Source organism: Oryctolagus cuniculus, chromosome X (assembly GCF_051225735.1).
Source record: "Oryctolagus cuniculus isolate XC-2025 breed Fujian yellow rabbit chromosome X, ASM5122573v1, whole genome shotgun sequence".
Taxonomy (NCBI): Eukaryota; Metazoa; Chordata; class Mammalia; order Lagomorpha; family Leporidae; genus Oryctolagus; species Oryctolagus cuniculus.
This window is the reverse complement of record NC_142888.1, coordinates 107,039,230-107,061,828: the sequence shown is the minus strand read 5'-3', so window position 1 is coordinate 107,061,828 and position 22,599 is coordinate 107,039,230. Positions and strand designations below refer to the sequence as shown.

At 53.3% G+C, this 22,599-nt stretch overlaps 1 protein-coding gene across 1 annotated transcript in view; it reads right to left on the bottom strand.

Annotated features, from left to right (window-relative positions):
* Window positions 1-6,081: 6,081 nt before the first annotated feature.
* Window positions 6,082-22,599, bottom strand: part of XPNPEP2 (X-prolyl aminopeptidase 2) — a 29,258-nt gene continuing 12,740 nt past the window's right edge. The window contains exons 8-21 of the mRNA XM_051827500.3: window positions 21,095-21,196; window positions 19,978-20,059; window positions 19,459-19,654; window positions 18,761-18,850; window positions 17,412-17,521; window positions 16,700-16,777; window positions 15,622-15,693; window positions 13,190-13,250; window positions 12,120-12,189; window positions 11,549-11,653; window positions 11,111-11,170; window positions 10,484-10,560; window positions 7,564-7,653; window positions 6,082-6,946 (exon numbers count right to left, since the gene is read on the bottom strand). Coding sequence (XP_051683460.2) covers window positions 6,752-6,946; window positions 7,564-7,653; window positions 10,484-10,560; window positions 11,111-11,170; window positions 11,549-11,653; window positions 12,120-12,189; window positions 13,190-13,250; window positions 15,622-15,693; window positions 16,700-16,777; window positions 17,412-17,521; window positions 18,761-18,850; window positions 19,459-19,654; window positions 19,978-20,059; window positions 21,095-21,196 — 1,388 coding nt within the window. The 3' untranslated portion in view covers window positions 6,082-6,751. The remainder of the gene's footprint in view (window positions 6,947-7,563; window positions 7,654-10,483; window positions 10,561-11,110; window positions 11,171-11,548; window positions 11,654-12,119; window positions 12,190-13,189; window positions 13,251-15,621; window positions 15,694-16,699; window positions 16,778-17,411; window positions 17,522-18,760; window positions 18,851-19,458; window positions 19,655-19,977; window positions 20,060-21,094; window positions 21,197-22,599) is intronic.

Genomic DNA, 22,599 nt, shown 5'->3' with positions numbered 1-22,599 from the left:
TGGAGGAGGGGGCTGCTTTCTCTGTGCATGATGGGGAACACATGATTGGAAGGTTTGGGTTTATTGCAAGGACGAAATTTTGGCTATTCAGGTTCATCCCTGGTAAGTAGCAATCTTCCCGTCTCTAGAAATGTCCAAGCAAGGACCACGTCGTCCCTTGAAAATACCTGGACATTTCCAAGGTGAAACCAACCTTAGTTGCCTGGCCCATTAGCAAATTTCCTGGTGGCCATCTTGGACAGGAGGGCAGGAAGAGCAAGAATGGGTAGGGGTAGACGGAGGGCAGAAGAGAGCAAGGAGACAGCAGGCAGGAGGCTGTGGCGTCCATTCCTCAGGCACACGCACACAGCACACGCAGCGCCTTCAGCTTTGGGCACACGGAAGAGCCCCGGTGACAGGGGCTGATGGGAGAGAAAGAGTCATCTCTGGAGCTGTGAGCTCATGATACGGTCTTAGCTGAAAAACAAAAAACACCTGCAGGCAGCTGTGGCAAACAGCATCAGAAGAGGAGGCTGGACTCTGGTGCCGAGAGCAAAACACAAGACTCACCAGAGGCTTGGGCTGCTCCGCCTAGGAGATTACCAGGACAAAGATCTCAGAGCAGCGGGGGCCCCTGGCCCCGTGAGGACAGTGGTTTAGGGCTCTAGGGAAGAGGAGGAGGCGCAGAAGAATCTATCCCACGAATGGAGTTGAGTAGTTGGATCTCAGTTGTCCTGTGCTCACTTGTTGGCTGCATAACCTTGGGCAAGTGGTGTCACCCGTGATAAGTCTTAGCGACAAGATAACAGTGATAATGTGGGCCCTGCGTGTGTGTGTGTGTGTGTGTGTGTGTGTGAGACCAGGGTTACTACTCAAATGGCAGTGCCTTGTTTATGGGAAATACTGGGGACCTGATGGTGAGTCCTAATCAATTCACTCCAGGCATTGTTGGCACTTCCCCCTCTTGCCAAAGCCAGGAAACGCTTGGTGACCATTTGGAGCCACTGCCTTCTCCCTTTATTTTTCTGTATCCCCTTGGCACCAGCCCCACCTGGATCTCTGCTACACGACCCTGTGGCCCACACACTGTGTGTCTTGACCACATCAATGGCAGAGTCTTTTAGCACAAACTATTCTAGAACACAGCAAACAAGAGGGCCTAAAGCAACTTGAGACCCACCGGGAGAGCAACTAGTTTTTTAGCTTCATGGCCTTGTCATGGCCCACTGGGGCTTTCTCAACCACCCATCCTACTCACTTGAGCTGCTTGCTTAGTTCCCGTTTCACAAAGAAACAAGGAAGTGAGGAGATGGGCCTGTCTCTGAGCAGGGGCTGGCTGGGGTAGGGGGAGGGGCTGGGGGAGTCCCTCCCACTCAGCTGTGATGAGCCACTGGGCACAGGGATGGACAGGGAGGAAACGGTTGCTTTTGAATCTTTCATTTTTTTGGCATCAAGAGTGCCCAACCACTATTTGAGGAAGTGCCCAATGAGTTGGTAAAATTCACTGCTGTTGTGGGTTAGCTGGCTGAATAGTAGCCAACCCCATCCCTTCCAAGGTCCCAACTTGTGAACAGTTGAAACCAGCTGGCTAGCAAATGAGTGAGGAATGACATTATTATTATTATTATTTTTAACATGAACCATTTAGACTACTTGTGTATCTGTCCTCTTCCCAATGCCCTTTTAAAAAAAAGATTTATTTTTATTTACTTGAAAGACAGAGTTACAGAGAGAGGTAACAACAGAGAGAGAGAGAGGTCCTCCATCTGCTGGTTCACTCCCCAGATGGCCGCAACGGCTGGAGCTGTGCCGATCTGAAGCAAGGAGCCAGGAGCTTCTTCCAGGTCTCCTACATGGGTGCAGGGGCCCAAGGACTTGGGCCATCCTCCACTGCTCTCCCAGGCCATAGCAGAGAGCTGGATTGGAAGTGGAGCAGCCAGGACTAGAACCGGTGCTCATATGGGATGCTGGCACTGCAGGTGGCAGATTTAACCTGCTGCGCCACAGCTCCAGCCCCACCCGATGCCCTTTTCTAGGCCAAAAATCCTTGGAAGAATTCAAAACTGTAACCGGAGGTGAGCATTTGGTGTTGCAGTTAAGACACTGCTCAGGATGCCCACATCCCACCCCATGCTGGGATGCCTGGCTTTGAGTCCACACTCTGTTTCTGACTCCAGTTTCCTGCTAATGTGCATCCTGGGAGGCAGCTGGTGACAGCTCAAGTAGTTGGGTCCTTTGCACCCACAGGGAAGACCCGGATGGAGTTCCAGGCTCCCAGCTTTGTCCTGCTCTGGCTCTGGCTCTTGTGGGTATTTGGGGAGTGAATCTGAGTGATCTCCCTGTCTCTGTCTCTCTGGCCCTCAAATGAAAGAAAAAAGAAATGTAGCTTCATCCCACTATCACCATTGCTGTCACAGTCGTGTGGCCTCAAACAGGTCTCCCAGGGCCTCGGTCTGTTCATTAGAGGTAGTACAGGAGTGACAGAGGCACACTCTTCCAAGCAAGAGGGGAGCCATCACGGAGCCAAGCCAGGGTGCTGGGGCTGTCCTCGCTCTGACCCCTACAGGCTCTGTGATCTTGGACAAGTCCCTTCCTCTTTCTGGATTGCTGTTGAAGTTTTGCTATCTCTAAAGGAATGGACCTTTTGTTTTGCTTGCCTCTTTTAGGGGCTCCTATTCAGGACAAGCTGTGGAATCTGCAGGGTCTGGTGCAAAATGAAAATGCAGCGTCATTTGTTAAAAAGTTATTAAGGAGCTGATAGTATTATATAATGGGTTAAGCTGTCACTTGCAATGCTGGCATCTCATATGGGAGTGCCGGTTCAAGTTCCAGCTGCCCCACTTCTGATCCAGCTCTTTGCTAATGCATCTGGGAAGGCAGCAGACGATTGCTCAAGTGCTTGGGCCCCTGCTACCCCTGTGGGAGACCTGGATGGAGTTCCAGGCTCCTGGCTTCAGCCTGGCCCAGCCCTGGCCATTGCAGCCATTGGAGGAGTGAACCAGCAGGTGGGAGATTTCTCTCTGTCTCTGTGTTGCTCTGCCTTTCCAATGAGTGACTAAATCTTTAAAAAATAAGTAAATACAAATTTTTAAAAAATTAAGGCTCTCAAGGTGGTGACAGGAATGCATTAAAGCAAGCACAGAGCTCTTCCAAGCACAAGTCTCTGAGCGGACTGCAAGTCCCCATATGCCTGGGCAACTGGCCCTGCAGCCACTTCATGTACAATTTTATGGGGAGCCCCTGAGGGCTGCTTTTTGCTGGAGCTCTATTTTCTGTGATGGTCCTTGTGGCATTTCAGAGGAACCTCGGGCTCCAGGGAGCACAGTCGAAAAAACACATTAGACGCTTACTCCAAAGTCTTTCCAGTTTGACTATTTATATATAAAGTTTAGGTCCCAAATCCTTCCCTCACCTACCTCCAAAGGTGACGCCAGAGTTGAAACCATGCTGGGTGAACACTAGCATTGTCATCTCCTGTCTGTGTACTTTCCTGACTTACAGAATGCTGCCACATCCGGGTCTGATGGGTCTCTCACGGTAACCTCACCAGAAAGGCAGTACGGGTAACTTACAGAAGGGCCAGCTGGAGACCACAGAGGTGAAGTGACTCCCTCAAGGTCACACAGCTGGCACAACTGGAACTAGAACCCCACAATCCATATTCCTCAGAAGAGAAGCTCTTCCACATGGCTGCATCCACAGCGGCCATCAGAAGCCAAGGAGAGTTTTTTTTTTTTTTTTTTTTTTAATTTGCTCAGAGCTACTGAGCAGGTATTTTACTTTTTAAATTTTTTTTAAAGATTTATTTATTTACTTGAAAGTCAGAGTTACACAAAGAGAGAAAGAGAGGGAGGGAGGGAGAGAGAGAGAGGTCTTCCATCTGCTGGTTCACTCCCCAGATGGTCGCAACGGCTGGAGCTGCGCCGATCCGAAGCCAGGAGCCAGGAGCTTCTTCTGGGTCTCCCATGTGGGTGCAGGGGCCCAAGCACTTGGGCCATCTTCTACTGCTTTCCCAGGCCATAGCAGAGAGCTGGATTGGAAGTGGAGCAGCCGGGTCTTGAACCGGTGTCCATATGGGATGCCGGCACTGGAGGCGGCAGCTTTACCCGCTACGCCACAGCACTGGCTCCCAAGGAGAGGTGTGATAAGCTCCATTCTCCAGCATAAACACAAAGGATCAGGGTGGCCTTGTGGCACAGCAGGTTATGCTGCCGCCTGTGATGACTGCATTCTAAATGAGAGTGATGGTTGGAGTCCCCTCTGCTCTGGTTCACTTGCCAATGTGCCTGGGAAGCAGCAATGACCCAAGTATTTGAGTCCCGGTCTCACATGAGAGACCTGGATAGAGTTCCTGATTGCTGGATTTGGGCGGCCCCAGCCCCAACTGTTGCTGGCATTTGAGGAGTGAACCAGCAGATGGAAGATCTCCCCCTCTCCCTGTCATGTTACCTTTCAAATACAAATAAATAAGTAAATAAAGCAAAAGCCCAGAACCCAAGGAGGTGGTTATTTATCTTTAATTCAGAATGACATCACAGGAACCCCCACATATGCCCTGCCTGACCCAGAGGGACACCCCTAAAGTAGGAACAGTCAGCGCAAGCCATCTGGGTCCCCGGGAGGGGAACCCCTGGGGTGGCAGTGGCTCTCTCTGCAGCCATACTCCTGGGGCCAGCTGTCCCAATCCCGAGACAGCGGGAAGGAGATGATGCCAAGTCCCAGCTCTTGCACCGAAGCCAGGCAAGGGGGCACAGGGCTGGGCTGAAAGTGCCCCATGCTGCGCATGACCCTCCAGGACTGCAAGAGCAAGGGTCAGAGTGTGAGTGTAAAGGAGTGGGCAGGGCCAGCACCGCGGCTCACTAGGCTAATCCTCCTCCTGTGGCGCCCGCACCCCGGGTTCTAGTCCCAGTCGGGGCGCCGGATTCTGCCCCGGTTGCTCCTCTTCCAGTCTAGCTCTCTGCTGTGGCCCGGGAGTGCAGTGGAGGATGGCCCAGGTCCTTGGTCCCTGCACCCGCATGGGAGACCGGGAGGAAGCACCTGGCTCCTGGCTTCGCATCGGCACAGCGCCGGCCGTAGCAGCCATTAGGAGGGTGAACCAACAGAAGGAAGACCTTTCTCTCTGTCTAACTTTGCCTGTCCAAAAAAAAAAAAAAAAAAAAAAGGAGCGGGCAGGCAGGCCCTAGGGAAGCAGGCCTCTGTGGCCTGTTTCTCACCAGCTGTGTGATCCTGGTTGAGGAGCCTCCGTTCTCATCTATAAAATGGTGAGAGCTGTGCCGTTTGCCCTTTTCTGAGGGAGAAGGTTCTGGGGGCTTCCGACTGCTTTGCCACCTGCTTGTAAAATGGGAACAAGAAGAGTACTTTCTTGTGGGTGTGAGGGCAAAGTGAGGAAATGCGTGTCAAGCTCCTTGCTCTGCGTACATAGTAAATGGTAGCGATGATGATGACGGCGACTTTCATTTTATCAGCAGTAGCTATCCGCAGCGGTAGTGGCTGGCTTTGTGGAGCCAGTGAGAGGGCAGATGACTCCGGTGATCGGCGGCCCCGTACTGGTGCTATGGGTTCTCGTGAGGGTAGGTGAGGGCTGGAGTCTTTGGATGTAAGCATCAGTGGTGCTAACGGCCACGGGTCACGCTCCCGCCCAGCAAACTAAGCCTGGCAGTCTCAGGCCAGGGCAGGTCTCTGCCTGGTGCCTTCACCCAGGACTCCGCCCACAGCTTTGGTTCTTTCCTCCCCTCCTTGCCAGCCCCGCTCCTCACCCCCCAAACCAGGCCAAGTGTGCTGGACCATGGCTGACAAGTTCCCCAGCAAGGGGCTCCCCTCTGTCCTCTCCACAAAGTTAACAACACAGACCGGAGCGGCTGGCTGGGTGCGGCGTGCATGCGCTCTTTCACCTGCTCGCTCTCGTGAGCGTGTACACACACACACACACATACACAAACACACACATTCTAAAGCCCATGTCCTTCCCCACTGAGCTTCTGGGAGCCTCAACAGGCCCCCGCCCCACCTCACCCGCTCCCCATCCTCCCCCACCACAAAAGCCACAGGTAACAGCAGTCTCCGGCAACACAGCAGACACAATGCAAAACCCAGAGGCAGGCGTCTTTGCAAGGCTGTTTTAAGCATCTAGCAGGATGTGAGTGCAGGTGGCCAACGGCTGGCCCGCCCGACTCGGGCCAGAGAAAGCTCTTCTTACCACCCCCCCACCCCCCATAGTGGGCTCAGCAAATGAGGAGGGGCTGCGAGGTGGGCCAAGGGATTCTGTCACCTCTCTGTAGGTACAGTAGGCAGCCTGGAGGAGCCCCAGGCCTTCTCCCCCACGAACTGTAGCCAGGAGGCCATAGAAGGGCTGGAGGCACATGCTGGTGCCCGGAGGAAGCCTCAGGGACATGGGAAGTTAGGAGCCGATGGGAGTGGGAACATCTCGGGCCCTGTTGCTCTTGTATTTTAGGGGCAGGAAGAAGCTATAGCAGATGGACCAGGTTACATGCTACACTTACTTACTGGCTTCACAAGAGGAAAGCCACCGGTTGGCTCTTCTATCTCATGGCCTGGGGTTGGGAGCCCAAAGTGAGGTGTAGAGGCCCAGGATGAACGGTGTTGCCTAGGGCCCCAGAGGCCCAGGAGGAGGTGGCTTGGGGGGGTGGGTGGGCAGTGGTTTCCAGGTGATGGGCCAGCAGGGGCTCCGGGCAGCACATGTGGTGGAGGGCCAGGGGAGCTGAGCAGGCGAGCCCCACGTGGAGGTGGAGGGTCCAGCAGGGAGCCAGAGCCTCTAGCTGCTCCAGCCCAAGATGGCAAGAGTGCAGGCTGCCAGCAGAGAGGCCAAGGAGGAGGTGTGTGGCGCCCTGGCAGACAGGGGCTCCGTGTGCTGCTGCAGCCACTGGAACTCTTCCCACAGCTGGCGCCGCTGCAGCTCCGGGCCCACCTTCTCGCGGATGGTCTGGTAGTAGCGGTTCACGTGCTGGAGCTGCAGAGGGCCGAAGGTATGAGAGCCTCCCCAGGCCGAGCTGCCTTGAGGCGAGCTCTTGGTTTCATCTAGTCTCCAGCTGCGGGACACCAGCTGCCCACATCTGTCCCGGTACCACAGGTCAATAGCCACCATCAGGCCTCCAGCATTCTCTGGGGCTTTCTAGAAGTAGTTCCCCGTGGTGGCTGTTTCATGTCATCGGGATGTTCTTAAAGGGGTTGGGGGGGTGGCTTTCAGGCCCAGGAGTGACAGGAAGCAGGGCAGGCAATATTATACTCGTTTAACAAGAGAGGAGACTGAGGCCCAGGGAGTGGGGCGAAGGATTGCCTGTAGTTCCAGACCTTGTAGTGGCAGAGCTCAGAGGCCGCTCTCAGACTCCCCATGACCTGAGGTTACATAGACTGCTTTGCCCAAAAATTTCTAGAAGCTCTGTGGTGAGCTATGGAGGGATGCCCCAGTGTGTGCCTACAGGTGCCACCAGTAGGTCTGGACCCTCCTGGAGGAGGGGTGAGGCAGATGATCTTGGGATGGGAGGTCCCGGGGCAAGAAAGGTCTGGATACACAGAGGGTTGGGGGGAAGGCAGGCTGAAAGGCAGGCAGGGTCGAGGGGCACTCACGTGCTCAGGGGACAGCAGGCTGACGTCGATAAGATTCCGGTCATAGGGCACCAAAGACACCACTTCAAAGGTCAGGTAGGTCCCTGGGTACTGGGAGCCCGCATGGAAGGGGAGAGAGAGAGCAAGGAAGGGGAGAAAGTGAGGGAGGAAGAGGAGCTGGGCTGAAGGGGGGCAGGGAACACTCCACGCAGAAGCACGGGCACAGAGAACCGATCTGTGTCCACCCTGGATGTGCTAGCTGGGCCCAAGCCCTCCCTTGGCCACCCCCTCTGCAGTGCTCGGCACGCCTCTCCATTGGGGCTTCCCTCCTGATTTGGGAAAGTCAGACTGAAATCTGTGTTTCTCAAAGTGGATGCATCAACAGCATCGAGGGAGAATGCCAAATATGTGGATTCCAGGGCCCACCTTCCAGACCTACTGGAGGCAGAATCTGTATTAGCGTTTTCTATCTGTTGATTTATGGACCCACCCATCGGTATCTCTATGTATCTATTCACTGAGGGATCTATGCACAGATATAAAGAAGAAAAACAAATGGCCCATAATTCCCATCTCCTAGAGAGCCCTCGCCCGTGTGTGCTTCAGAAACACAAACTATGCAAAGGCCACAAAAAAAAAAAAAATGGCAAGCCTCCTCCCTGTTCAGTTTCCAAATTCACACGAGATGGCTTTGGCCACACACACTATTCCGCACCTCTGCTCTTCCTTCGTAATGAACTTGGGAGCGTGCTCCATATGAGCGCACTCATTCTAAGGGCCGCCTAGTAGTCCCTAGTCCATGGATATATTGTGATTTATGTGACCGCTTGGGGCTACTGAGGCTCTTCCCCAGTTGGAACTATTACCAACCACAGCCGTGCATGAACATCTTGGGGTGCTTTTAGGATTCTATTCGGGAGGAACAGATCAGGTGGAGAGAGTGCTAAGACGGAAGGTACCCACATCTCACTGGGGTGTGAGAGTGCCCACTGTCCCACGTGCTCACCACCACTGGCTGTCATCTAACTCTCTGACTTTGGCCCAGCTGAGGGGCGAAATACGGTATTCCAAGGTTGCCTTCATTTGTACGCGTTTGAAGGATGAAGTTTAACAGCTTTTCACAGAGGTGGACTGCCTTTGTTGATTTCAGTGAATTGTCTCTTCACGTCTTTTCACCTTTTTTTTTTTTTAAGGTGGGGAGCTTACTGATTTTTTTTTTAACAGGCAGAGTGGACAGTGAGAGAGAGAGAGAGACAGAGAGAAAGGTCTTCCTTTGCCGTTGGTTCACCCTCCAATGGCCGCCGCGGCTGGCGCGCTGTGGCCAGCACACCGCGCTGATCCGATGGCAGGAGCCAGGTACTTTTCCTGGTCTCCCATGGGGTGCAGGGCCCAAGCACTTGGGCCATCCTCCACTGCACTCCCTGGCCACAGCAGAGAGCTGGCCTGGAAGAGGGGCAACCGGGACAGAATCCGGCGCCCCGACCGGGACTAGAACCCGGTGTGATTTATAGAAGCTCATGGTAAAAATCAGAAAATCCATGCTTTCTCTGTCATAGGTGATATATTTGTCACGGGCTTTTTGATTTTTCTTTCTGGTATTGCTTCTCTATAGACATTTTCTATTTAATTTAGCCAGAGTTGCCCAGCTCTTCCTTTGTGGTCTCGGGCTCTTGCACTGAGAGGTCCCGTTTCCACCCTGGGATTGAACATGAGTTTCTATCTGCTTCCTTCGAGGTCTTTTATGGTCTCGGGGTTCATCTTCAAACTTGGGTGCATCTGGAATTTTATTTTGATATAATAGTGAGATGTGCCCTTCCTGCCCATTTATTGAATAATGTCTCCTTCCTTACTGTTCTGAAATATCAGCTCTTTTATCAACCAAATTGCCATGTCATTTATAGGAATTAGAGGGCTTTCGAGAATACCACCCTGTTCCACTGTCACCTCCGCCTTTTTCCCCACCAGTGTCATACTTAGTTACGGTAGCTTGTGTTCCAATCTGATAGGGCTACTTTCTGTGATTACTCTTCTCTTTTCCTGGCTACCCTGCCATCACGGCGTGTTTATTTTTACAAATAAACTTTACTATCATTTTGTGAAGTTACAAACATAGCCACTTAGCATTGGAATTGAAGTTGTCTGGAATTTATAGATTAATTTAGGGAGAAATGACACCTTAACAGTATCGTGGCTTCTTTCCAGAGGACACCATTTACTTAAATCTTTTTTATGTCCCTTAGTAGAGACTTTCTCCATGTAAGGCTTTTTCAGTTATGTCTAGGTATTTTATCTTGTTGGTTGCTATTATACCAAATCTTTATTTCTAACAAACTCCCCTGGTGATTATCATGTGCACTGAGAAACAATGATTTAGGGCAGGAATACTTGCAGAATTCACTTGCTGTGGAGTGGGGCCTGGGCACTGGCATTTTAAAAATCTAAAAAACCAAGAAAAATGTGATGGAGGGGCAGTGCTGTGGTATAGCAGGTTAAGCTGCCACCTGCAGTACCAGCATCCCATATGGGTGCCAGTTTGAGTCCCAGCTGCTCCACTTCCAATCCAGCTCTCTGCTATGGCCTGGGAAAGCAGTGGAGGATGGCCCAAGTCCTTGGGCCTCTGTACCTGCATGGGAGACCTGGAAGAAGCTCCTGGCTCCTAGTTTTGGCCTGGCCCAGGTCTGACTGTTGTGGCCATTTGAGAAGTGAACCAGAGGATAGAAGATTTTCTCCCCCCCCCCCACACCTTTTGAATAAAATAAAAAAAATCTTTTAAAAATATAGAAAAAATAAAATCTAAAAAGCTCTCTGGGTGATCCCAGTGTGCAAACAGGTTCGAGGAACTCTGATTTATGGAATTCCTGTGGAGCTAAAGAAGACTCCAAATCAGATGCATTCCTGTACATTACATGGCCTTCTCCCCGTGCAGCTCCTGCCCATTTACCTTGGTCTGTGCTTCTACCACGAGAGCCACATCTTCAATACGGATCCCAAATTCTCCATCTTGATAGTAACCAGGTTCTGGGGGACACAGAGATGTCAGTGGCAGTAAGCAGGGGCAGGACCCACACCCAGGCTTCCGTACCAATCTGTGTGATGAGTGGCTAGAGGGTACAGCTGCTGGGCTGCTCACAGCTGTCAGCTCCGACAGCCCCATAACTTCTTAGACACCCATTGGCTAAGCAGAGGCGACACGTTAGGGCTCAGATTCTGCACAGGGCACACCTCTGATTCGCCCTCACCTGGCCCCAGAGCCCAGCTGAGGGCTCTTCTCCCTCTGTACAACTGTCCTATTACCCCAGCCTTTGATGGGTGACTTTGAGGTCTAGATGCACAGCTGGGAACCAATTCTCAAGGGCAAAGAGCTGAGGGCACTTGGGGTGAGTGTGGGACAAGCCATTTGGGGCTGGGAGTAGCGGTGGGGTGGGCAGATGAAGAAGGGCGGAGGTGGGGCCCGGGGCTGTGCCTGTGCCTAGCATGCTCCCTGAAGGCAAACACATCCTAGACGGCAGTCCTGGGCTAGCTCTGCTCTGGGACGGGGTGGAGGAGTGGAGAGGCCTGAGAACCATACCAATGGAAGTGAACATGCCCTTGGCCATGGCAATGTTGCTGGACTGGAATCCCACTGGCCCTGAAAGGGAAGGTATAGGCATGCTGTCAGCTTTTCTGCGCTCACTTTCTTGGAAAAGAACAGACTCCCAAGAAGAGCAGGTGACTTGGGGTCCCTGGGCAGCACCTGTCCACCACATCATTGTCTGCCTAGAGCTGGGATACACCAGAATGAATCTGTTTATGCCAGGAAGCCACTAGGCCTTGGTCCTCTCTCTAGTGCCCTCCTGGATGCCTGTGGAGCACCCCTCCCACCAGCTGGGTGATCCTGGGTGTGTCGCGGCCCCTCTTCAGGTCTCAGACGGTCATCTCCATACCTGTGAAATGCTTTACCTCCTTCCTACAGGGGATGTCACACACGGAAGACCCTTGGGTGGGGGGATGCTGAGAAGATACCTACACTCATGCACACACAGGAAGTTGCCAATGCCATGGCCTGTCCCATGACCATAATTGAGCCCAACATCCCACAAGGCTTTGCGTGCAAAAGCTTCCACCACTCGCCCTGGAAGAAAAAGACATCACCCTCAATCAGTTGCCTGGACCTCAGACTGCCCCTCAGTGACATTAGGTTGGGCTGGAGAGGGGCTGATGGATAAGTCAGGGGCCCCTTGGCCAGACTAGCCTCTCACTATCTCCATCATGCCACACGTAGTACCCATTACCTGCACTGACGAATGTACTAGAATTTCTCCCCATCCATCGGCGCTTAGCACTTTGATGCTTCCTTCCTTCAGCAATCTCTCCCAACTGCTACAGCCCACTCTGATCCCCTCAGCTCTGAGCAACAGATTGGGCGGCAGGAGACCTGAGTTCAAGGCCTAGCTTCTCCCAGAGACCCCCTGTGTGGCTCTGGGCCAGTCCTTTTCCCTCTCTTGGCCCGGTTTTCTCATTCACGTGAGCCATGGGCTAATAATAATATTAATTCCTTGTTCCTGCGATATGACAGCTTGTGGCTCTCTGCAACCCACCTGATGTAGAAGCAGGGAAGATGAGTCTGGACAGATCGATATTTCCCATCAACACCCGGGTGTATGCCTCCTGATGGGGAGAGAACAGGGCATGGGGAGCATGGGAGGAGACCTGAGTGTGCCTCAGCATGGTGGGGAGATGCATTACCCTGTGTGGTCACCTAGGTTCTGGGAGATGGCTAAAGGAGGCTGACGGGAGCCTTCCCAAAGCTGGGGCTCAGTGCATGTGGCTCCCTTTGGGGACACTTGTAGATGGTAGTGGACTGAGGCTGTGCCAGTAGGGGGGTTGGCAGGCAGAATCCCCACACTGGAGTCCTGACCTGGCCACTCACAAACTCTGACACCATGGGTAAGTCTGTGCCTCAGTTTCCTCAGCTGTTGTGGAATGCCAACAGTCACTAGCTGCAGGGGTTTCTGGGAGGGGAGGCCAGGGTTATGCAGTGCCCAAATGAAGGCTGGCATGCCCAGCGCTATGATCAGGAACACCCACTCAAGTTCTTAAGGCTTTGAGTTTGGGTCGGGGCCCTGATCATTTGGCAAAGGCAACCTTCCTCTGTCAGGGCAGGGAGGGAGGTGGATGGTGGCCTCTCTGGTCACTCCCTGTGGCAACGTGCTCAGTGCCCTTCACCACACACATGCAGGCATCTCATGGCATCTCGTGCAGGGCAGCCTCGGGTGGGGAGCTCTGCCCACTAAACCCTGAGCTCCTGTCCGGGCTGCCCCAACCCTCTGTTCCCAGCACAATCCTTGGTGCCCCGTCAGCTTGGTGAACGCATGACTACAGCTCAGGGCTCTCATCCCCAGAGGCTCCCCTGGTGCACAGAGCCAACGGCCCCGCCCTCAGCGTTTCCTGCCCGCCTCCCGCCCCCCATGCCACCCCTGAGATTGGGCTGGGCCTTCTTCTTCCACAGAAAGCAGCGTTAGAGAAATGTTTGCACATGGCTTGGGCTCAGGCCAAAGTCTTTCGGAAGAAGCAGCAGGAGCCTCTCAAGTGAAAGAGCTCTTAGTAGAGCCATTGCTTGGGGACTCACGGGAGACAGTGAGGAGGGGACGCCTGGGCCAGTGCTTACCTTTTGGAAGGCAGAGGGGGTGCCCCAGTGGACTGTTCTGGTGATGTCTGTGGTCCCATCCCTGTGGAGAGGGGAAATCAACATGTGCTGCTCTGCCGAGTGCTTGGGGCTAGGGACTGGGGCTGCGTGCTTCCTGTGTGCTTTCCACCATGCTTTGAGCAGCAGAGCTGGGATGGGGGCAGACAGAGGCGAAGGAAGAAGAGAGAACTGCTATCCCTCCCATACACCCTCCTTGGCACCACTGGCTTTGGCTGTTTGGTAGATGTGGGTATCCTTGTGGTCAGCCTGGCTTGAAAAGCAAAGCTTTTTCCAGGCTTCCTGGGAGACAGGAAGGGATTATCCTCTTTTTACAGACGGGGAAATTGAGCTGGGGTTGGGGTGGGGATGGGGAGGGCAAATACATGGTCACAGCACTCCCATGTCCAGAATGTTATTTACCATGGATACTATCTGTTTTCTGCTCCCTGAGAAGGATGCTCCAGCAGGTCTCAATATGCCCATTTCACAGATGAGACAATCGAGGCCAGGAGGCCATCTCCCTCTGTGCTGGGCATAAGGACCCACTGACTTGCTCAGAGTTCCAGAGAGCATTGGTATCCTGGGATGGCCACCCAGGAAGCAGGGGGCAGAGAGAGATGACCCTAGGACCCTGGGGAGGGAGGGAGGGAGGGAGGGCTCCTTGCTGGTCACCAGCAGGCGCCGCAAACTTCTTTAGAACAGAGAGGAGAGGAAGTGAGGTGAGCACTTCCCCAGCCTCACCCTACTCTGAGCATGCCCCAGTCCAGCCACGCCCCAACAAATTCACTTCCCCTTTGCACCTCGGCCATCTCAAGCACACACAACATCAAAGGGCTGACTGGCAAAGGCTTCTAGGCTGACTGCCTGCCCTGCCAGCTCCTGAGAGCATGCTAGGAGCAAGTAAAGAGCCTCTGTCACCAGCACATTAACCCTTTCCACAGGACAGACACCAGGCAACTGTTGGAGATGGCTCCTTGTAGGGGCTGGCGCTGTGGTGCAGTGGGTTAGAGCCCCGGACTGCGGCGCCGGCATCCCATATGGGCATTGGTTCGAGTCCCGGCTGCTCCTCTCCTGAGCATCTATGCTGATGGCCTGGGGAAGCAGTGGAGGATGATCCAAGTGCCTGGGCCCCTGCACCCACGTGGGAGACCCAGAAGAAGCTCCTGGCTTCAGATCGGCCCAGCTCTGGCCTTTGAGGCCATCTGGGGAATGAAGCTGCAGATAGAAGACCTCTCTCTGTCACTTCCTCTCTCTCTAATTCTGCCTCTCAAATAAATCTAAAAAAAAAAATGACTCCTTGCTTCTCCATCAGTTCAGCACACCCCTTCCTTGGGCCCAACCCAAGATTCACACAGTCCATTTGCTTCCTGGAACAGAGGGGAAAATCTTCCAGGTCAGGTCAGCTCAGATCAACTCCAATGTGAATGATAACTTAGATAACTGGAAGGATTGAAGTTAGCCTATTCTGCATGGCTGTCATGTCTGAGCATGACAAGGGCAGCACAAGAAGCAAGGGTTGCTTCTCTTACCTGCTCCTACCCTCACTGACATGATCACCTGAGCTGTGCTGTGGGGAGACAGGGGGCTGAAGAGTACTGTGGAGCTGCTGTGTGTGGGCTGTGTCCAGGGCATGCACAAGTGGGTGAGAGTATGGGTGCATGTGTTGGTGAAGCCAGGCAGGGCCACTGAGTCCGAGTGTCGCTGTTCAGACTATGTGACAACATGCGATTGTGGGGCCAGCATTGTGGCATAGCAGGTCAAGCTGCCACATGTGATGCTGGCATCCATATGGGGTCTGGTTCCAGTCCTGGCTGCTCCACTTCTGATCCAGCTCCCTGCTAATGGCCTGGGAGAAAACAGCAGAAGATGGTCCAAGTGCCTGGGCTCCCGCCACCCACATGGAAGACCCAGATGAAGCTCCTGGCTCCTGGCTTCAGCCTGCCTTAGCCCTGGCCATTGCAGCCATTTGGGGAGTGTACCACCGGGTGGAAGCTTTCTGTCTCTCTCTCTCTCTCTCTCTCTCTCTCTCTCTCTCTCTCTCTGCCTCTCCTTCTCTCTCTGTAACTCTGCCTTTCAAACAAATAAATCTTAAACCAAAAAGCCCAATATGCAATGGTGAGAGACATTTTACTTGAGCTGGGGGAGTCTTTTCTATTTCTCACAGACATGCTGGAGACACGTGCACTGTTCTGGTCTCAGTGTTTCCCACTGCACAGGGACCCCCCAAGTGTGACAACGAGAAGGATGCTCAGGGTTCCTTCCACCCAGATGGCTCCCTTTGCAGATGTACTATCTGTGACACAGGATGGGGAAAGCTTTGGCAGGCTCTTGTTTGGCCCAGGACATCTGAGCGGAGGCAACCAGGCCAGGGCGAGATGGTGTGTGTGTGTGTATGTGTGTGTGTGCGTACTCACCAGTATTGCCCTCCAGAATCCAGCAGGTACATCTCATCTGTGGACAGCTTGCGGTGCACCTCCTCGGATGGGCTGAGAAAGAGAGAGAATGGCGAGTGAGGAGCAGGCTAATGGTGCACTTGGCGGGTCCAGGGCACTAAGTGACAGCAGCTGAGCTCCCACCATCCCTGGGGCTGGCCTTCCAGGCTCCTTCTTCTGGGGCACTCATTATCTCCCAATGGGCCCTGCAAGAATAAGTGGCTGCTGCCATGACTGCCCGCAGCTCACACGTACAGCTGATGGAGCAAAGCCCTGTTCCCTAGGGAAGGGATCAAGGAAGGTGCCCGGGATGTGGGATGTGGGAGAGCTGTAGAGAGCATGCAGCCCAGCCACCTGCTTTTGCCTAAGGAGAAGCAAGCCTGCGGAAGCTCAGGGGCTTGCATGGGGCCATGCAGTAAAGCCGCCGGGATCCGGGTGCAGACTAGCTCGCACCGTTCAGCGTTCGTTCTCTAACTTCCAGCGGCCTTGGCAAACAGATGTCCCCAATGAACCAAGGAGGGAGACGGGGCTGGGAGACACCAGGACATATCAGGGGAGGGAATTCTGGGACATGCCAGGCCCTCCCTTGGAGGGGCATTCAACCTGTCCCTGCTTGTGTCCATGGCAGGCATGACCTCAGGTCATCTTGCCCCTCACCACCTGGCCTGCAGGGTCTTCTCCCCGCCCCGCCCTTCCATGTGGGCAAATATCTGTCTAGCTTACACCTTAGCCTACTATAGTTGGTTGGGGCTGAGTGAACAGGACTTTGTCCATGTGTGCTCGTGAACTTGAAGCCCCAGCTAATATAAGGGACTCCTGAGAAGCCCACAAAAACCATCTAACAGCACCTGCAGCTTCTGTCCAGAGCCTCAGCTGAGAACTCACTAAGCCTCAGCCCGTGGGGGAAGATACAGCTCAGGCCTTTGAGTTTTAAGGCACCTTCCAAGCCCAAGCTGAGCTCCTGGCACCCCCACCCACTGCTGGCCTCCTCCCCAGTGCTAATGGCCTCAATTTTCAAATGCCCCATCAGGGCCCCAGGCAATTCTCTCCCCTGAAGTACCTGTAGTGTGCCAAGGCAGCGTTCAGGCCACTGGCCGAGATGGTTTCGAAACTGGATCCTGAGAAGAAGTTTTCCTCTCTGGAAAGTACCAGGCGAGGAAAGGCCATTGAATGGGAGCAGGGATGCAGCTGGGCCCGGGATAGCCGGTACAGTCCAATGTAGGTCACAGCTGCCTCCACCTCAGCCAAGACTCTATTGGGGTGGCCCCGCCCTGCCTCCTGGTTCCATGTCCCCCAGCCCTGGCCTGTCATGCACACAGCACTCGAGATCAGAGGAGGACCACCTGCATATACCAGTCACTCCCCCTCCATTTTACAGGTGGGAGTGTAGACACCTAGTTCTCTGTATCTGAACATCCTTCTGTACCTCAAATGCACAGTCCGCCCCGGCCTGGGCCGAGTGGGACTCAGGAATTGTCTTTCCGACTTGATATTCTCAAGGGGTCCAGGGGCAGAGCCAGGCTCCCCCAGGGCAAGCAAGCCCGTGCTAGAATCAGGCACCAGGGGGCACTGTGGGGTTGTCCCGCGGGCAGCGGAGCTGGAGAAATGTCATCCAAGGGCCAGTGCCCAGCTCCCCAGACTGTCACTCCTTGTCCCAGAGAGGCTTCCGAATACAAGTGAGATCTTCCTTCCCACAAGCAAGGGGACCCATCCTCCTCCCCGCCCCCTCCCCCGCTAAAAGCCCGCCTAAAACGGTAGCCTCGGTCCTTCACCCTCGCAACTTCTCCACGAACTCGGCCCCTGAGAACTCATCCACTGTGCCCTGGGGCACGTTCTTCTCCAGCCACACCAAATACCGGATCACAGCCACAGCGTCGCGCACCTGCAGCGGGGGAGCAGAGAAGCGGGCTGCGGTCTGGTGGCTGCTCCAGGATGCAGGAGCTCACAGGGCAGCGGTGGAGCTGGGGCTTTGAAAACACAGGGTCTGAGCAGCTCTTTGATATCAAAGGATTCTCCTTAGTGTTTGTAGAGGATCCCAGTGTGCTCTCGGGCTTCAGAGAGTGCTTATCTCTTACCGACACTTACTGAAGTGTTGACAGAAGAAATGATATCTTGGATTTGCTTTCCAATAACCTAGCAGCAGACGTAGGGTAGTGGGGAGGATCATGACGGCCAGGGTATAGAGGCAATAAGGTTGGCCACTGTTGATAATTGCTGAGGCAGGGGTGATGGGGACACAGGGGCCCACTAGGCCATTTTCTCTACTCTTGGCGTATGTTTAAACTTTTCCAGAGGACCAAGCTGGAAGGCGTGGCACAGCAGGACACTGGCATCCCAAATCAGAGCACAGCTGGAATCCAGGCGGCTCCACTTCCAATCCAGCTCCCTACTAACACGCCTGGGAAAGCAGAGGAAGATGGTCCAAGTACTTGGGCCTCTGCCACCCATGCAGGAGACCTAGGTGGAGTTCCTAGATCTTGGCTTTGGCCTGGCCCAGCCTCAGCCTTTGCAGCCATTTAGAGAGTGAACCAGCAGATGGAAGATCTCTCTCTCTCTCTCTCTCTCTCTGTATGTGTGTCTCTGTCATTCTGCCTTTCAAATAAATGAATAAGTCTTTAAAAAATAAACAAATAAAACTTTCCATAAGAAAAAGTTTTTTTTTTTTTTTTTTTTTTTTTACAGGTAGTGTGTCTTAATATGAGCAAGAACATCTAAAAAGAGCAAGCCATCCTCTTGTCGGGGGAAGAGATCATAACTCAGAATGTGCCGGGAGGTGCCCAGAGCCCTGTATTCAGACACCAGGCCCCAGGCATGACCCTCATTTTACAGACCAGATATCTGAAGCCCAGAGACGTGCACTGACTGGCCCAAAGTCTCCCAGCCAGGAAGCAGATGGAGCCAGGGTTTCAACTCAGACACCCTAGCTCCTGGGCCCAGGTTCTAACCCACTGTACTATCCTGGCAGTGGAGGGCGAGGCGCAGGCAGGTGGGGTGTCAGGAGTTTAGTATCTGCTTTTGGTTTCGTTGCATGTCTTCCTCAGGCTCCTCCAGAGGGCTTCCCTCCCCAGTGCATGAGAGCAGGAGCTCTCCAAAGGCCACGAGCATCTGCACATGGACTTACGTGGGTGGCCTTGAGCAGGGCCTGCTCCTTGCTGTTCTTCACCGCCTTGGTCACCATCACTGGGGAGTAGGTGTCTTCCACGAGTTTCTCCTGTCAGGGATGGATGGGCACAGTGGTGTTTTCAAAGGACTGGCAGCAAGTCCTGGCCAAGTGACACCTGCTTCCAGCCTGTCCTGTGTCAGCCAGTGGACTTTTCTGTCCCTGTCTCAGTAACTACCATTTATTGAGTGTCTCCTGTGTGTCAGCCTTGGACCTTGACATACCCCGTCTCCCCAAAGTCTCCTCCAAGCAACTCCAGGGAGTTCAGGACATTTCTGGCCATTTCCCAGGTGAGGAAACAGAGACCCAGATGAGCTAAGGCACTTGTCCAAGGTCATTGCACAGCCAACGAGGGGCAGTGAGCACCAGGATTCAGGGTCAGGTTTGGCTAGCCCCACAGCCTCTGCTAGACCAGAAAGCACTCTCTGTAGCCACCATACTATCCTGGCAGTGGAGGGCATCACCAGTGTCACCTGTGACGACAGCAGGAGCTCTCTCTGGGGACGAGTGTCTCTGCTTCCTCTGTGAGACCTTGAGGGAAACACCCTGCCCAGCTCACAGAATGGCCTGTTGGCCTTGGCCCCACTTTAGGTTGAGACTTTATCAGGCCTGGAGTGGGGAGTCAGGGCCTGGGCTAGGCCAAGGCCTGGCAAACCCACCTTGGGTATGACTTCATAGAGCCCATAAGTGGTATAGCTGGTCCCAATCCAGATCTTCACATCTCCTTGGGCGTAGGCCTGGACACGGTCACGGACTTGGTTATAATCCTCGAGTTGCACACACATGGGGCCTGTGCAGCTGGAGTTCAGGTACTGCAGGGTCTCAGGGCTGAAGCGACTGCTGTTTGCAAATAACCTGGGTGGAGGAGGGAAGACCACGAGGGTCCTGAACATCTGCTAAGCACGATGCCAAGGACCAGAGGTGGACAGAGCCCCTTTTTCCTGGAGATCAGAGGAAGCTAGCTCCAGGGAGCCAAGCAGGCCAGAGTTGGGATTCTACAGGAACCGAGGTCAAGGGCCAGGAAGAGCCAACAGGGGGTTTCTTGGAGTGTCCTGCTGGGGCGGGCCCCAAGCTCATGGCAGCTTGAAGGCTGCTTGTTGGGGCACGGTGGGTTGGGGGACAGTGAGAGGGTACAAGCTAGAGGAAGGAGGTGAGAGCAGACCAAGGCAAAGCCATACCTGATAGAGGTGTCTGTGAGCAATGTGTAGGAATAGAAGAAGGGATTGTAGGGGATGTCGCTGCTACGCAGGTTGAAGAGCCCTGGGAAGAGAATTGACAGGGACTACTTGAGGTTGATCTGCCCAAGGCTGCAGCTGCAGGAGATCGCCAGTAGTGTACCTGCCACCTGCCTCTTCTGCTTTGTGTGTTTCTCCATCTTTTTTTTTTTTTTGAATAGAGGAGTCTTTCGGATGCTGATGAGACCTGTCATTGAGAAAGGCAGCTGGCCAGCAGACAGCGCACAGTGCTAGTGGGTCTCGTGCTATCCAATGCCCAGCCATAGGGATCAGGCAAGAAGCTCGGAGTTGGAACCGGTGCTGTGGCATAGTGGGTAAAGCTGCTGCCTGCAGTGCTGGCATCCCATATAGGTGCCAGTTCACGTCCCAGCTGATCCACTTCTGATCCAGCTCTCTGCTATGGCCTGGGAAAGCAGTAGAAGATGGCCCAAGTCCGTGGGCCCCTACACCCATGTGGGAGACCCGGAAGAAGCTCCTGGCTCCTGGCTTCGGATTGGTGCAGCTTCAGCTGTTGCGGCCATATGGGGAGTGAACCAGCAGATGGAAGACCTCTCTCTCTCTCTCTCTCTCTCTCTCTCTCTCTCTCTCTTCCTTTCCTCTCTGTGTAACTCTGACTTTCAAGTAAATAAACAAATCTTTTTTTTAAAAAAAAAAAAAAGGAAACTCGGAGCCAGCCTGGGACCTGGGAGGGTCACACCGGGTGCTAAGGCTGTGGGCATGAGGTGCCTGGGAGGGTGGCCAGGTTGTTGGGAGGTGTTTGCTGATCCACTTCCGCTTCAGGAGACAAGAAGCACTAGGCTGCTGTGGCCGGTCCACTCCTCCGGCAGCCTGTGGGCTGGCCCCAGCTTGCTTGGGGCTCCCTGGCTTCCTTATTCTGCAGACGTGAGTACTTGACCCCTTACCTTTCTTAGTCCCCACAGGCCAAGACCACAGGGCTGTCAGGAACTGGTGGACCAGTGGTTGTTAGCGGAAGAGCTTGGTGCTGCAGGGCCTAAGAGGCTGGGGGAGGGGGGCTGGGGGAGTTCCGCGGGCCCACCCAGGTGTGCAAACCCACACTCACAGGCCGTTTCATCGAGTGCTGAGAGAAGGACAGCAGTCGGGGCTTTGCTGTGCGTCCGCATCTGGTTTCGAATGTCAGCCACTTTCTCCTGCCAAGTGCTGCCTAGAAGCAAAGCAGACCAAAGAAAGTATAAGGCAGCCATGTGCTTTGCCTTTTAGCCCCCTGAGGGTGGTACTTTCCCATTTACTTGAAAGCAGTTTAACTTTTGCTTCAAACAAAGCCTTACTTGTGTAGTCATTAATGACATGGGCTCTGGATCCAGACTCAGCTCAAATACCAGCTGTGCCATTACTAGTTGGGTGACTTTGGAAAAATTACTTAAGTCCTGTGTCTCATTTTGCACATCTGTAAAATGGGCATAGGTTATAATAATAGTATCTACTTCTATAGGGTTGCCATGAGGTTCACATAATTAGTATTTGTGAAGCATGGTAGAATGGTGTCTTGGCATATGGTAGGTGTGGTAGAGCTTTCTAACAGATAAATAAGCATGCGGAATGGAGATTAGGAGAACAGGCCTAGCTGAAAGGCAAAAGGATAGGGCTAGGGCCACATTCAACCCTCTGCCCTGCAGTAGTGTTGAACTAGTACTTATTAAACCTTGGGTACTTGGGCTAAGCACTTCATGTAGATTCTTTTAATTCTTACTTGTCCCATTTCACAGATAAGGAAACTGAGGCTTCAGTGACATATAATAGTTGTCTGGGGTCTCATAGTTGCAAGGAATGGAGCTGGGATTTAAGCCAAGGTCTATCTGATTGCATGGACCATTCTTTTTTTTTAAAAAAACATTTATTTATTTATTGAGAGGCAGAGTTATAGACAGAAAGTGGGAGAGACAGAGAGAGACACCTTCCATTCTGTTGGTTCACTTGCTAAATGGCCACAATGGCCGGAGCTGGGCCAATCCAAAACCAGGAGCCAGCTGCTTCTTCTGGGTCTCCCACGTGGGTGCAGGGGCCCAAGTACTTGGTTCAAGTCCTGGCGGCTCCACTTCAATCCAGCTCCCTGCTAATGCACCTGGGAAAGCAGTGGAAGATGACCCAAGTGCTTGGGTCCCTGCGCCCACGTGGGAGACCTGGAAGAGGCTCCTGAGTTAGGATCAGCCCAGCTCCTGCTGTTGTGGCCATTTGGGATATAACCACCAGATGGAAAACCCCTCTCCCTCCACCCTCACCCTCTCTCTCTGCCTCTGTAACTCTGTCTTTCAAATAAATAAATAAATCTTTTTTTTTAAAAAGAGTTAGATCCAGATATGAGCAGAAATGATAGCTTAATGCCATTAAAATTTGATGCAAGTGAGTCAAAGTATTCAACAAGAGACAACCCTCTGGGTATAATACATCTTTCTAAGGCTTATTTTATTGTGGTAAAATAGATATAATATGAAAATTATCATTTTAACCTTTATAAAGTGCACAATTCAGTTGGCTTTAAGTACATTCACACTGTCTTGCAGGCATCACAGCTATCGAATTCTAGAACATTCTCTGCATCCCAAAAGG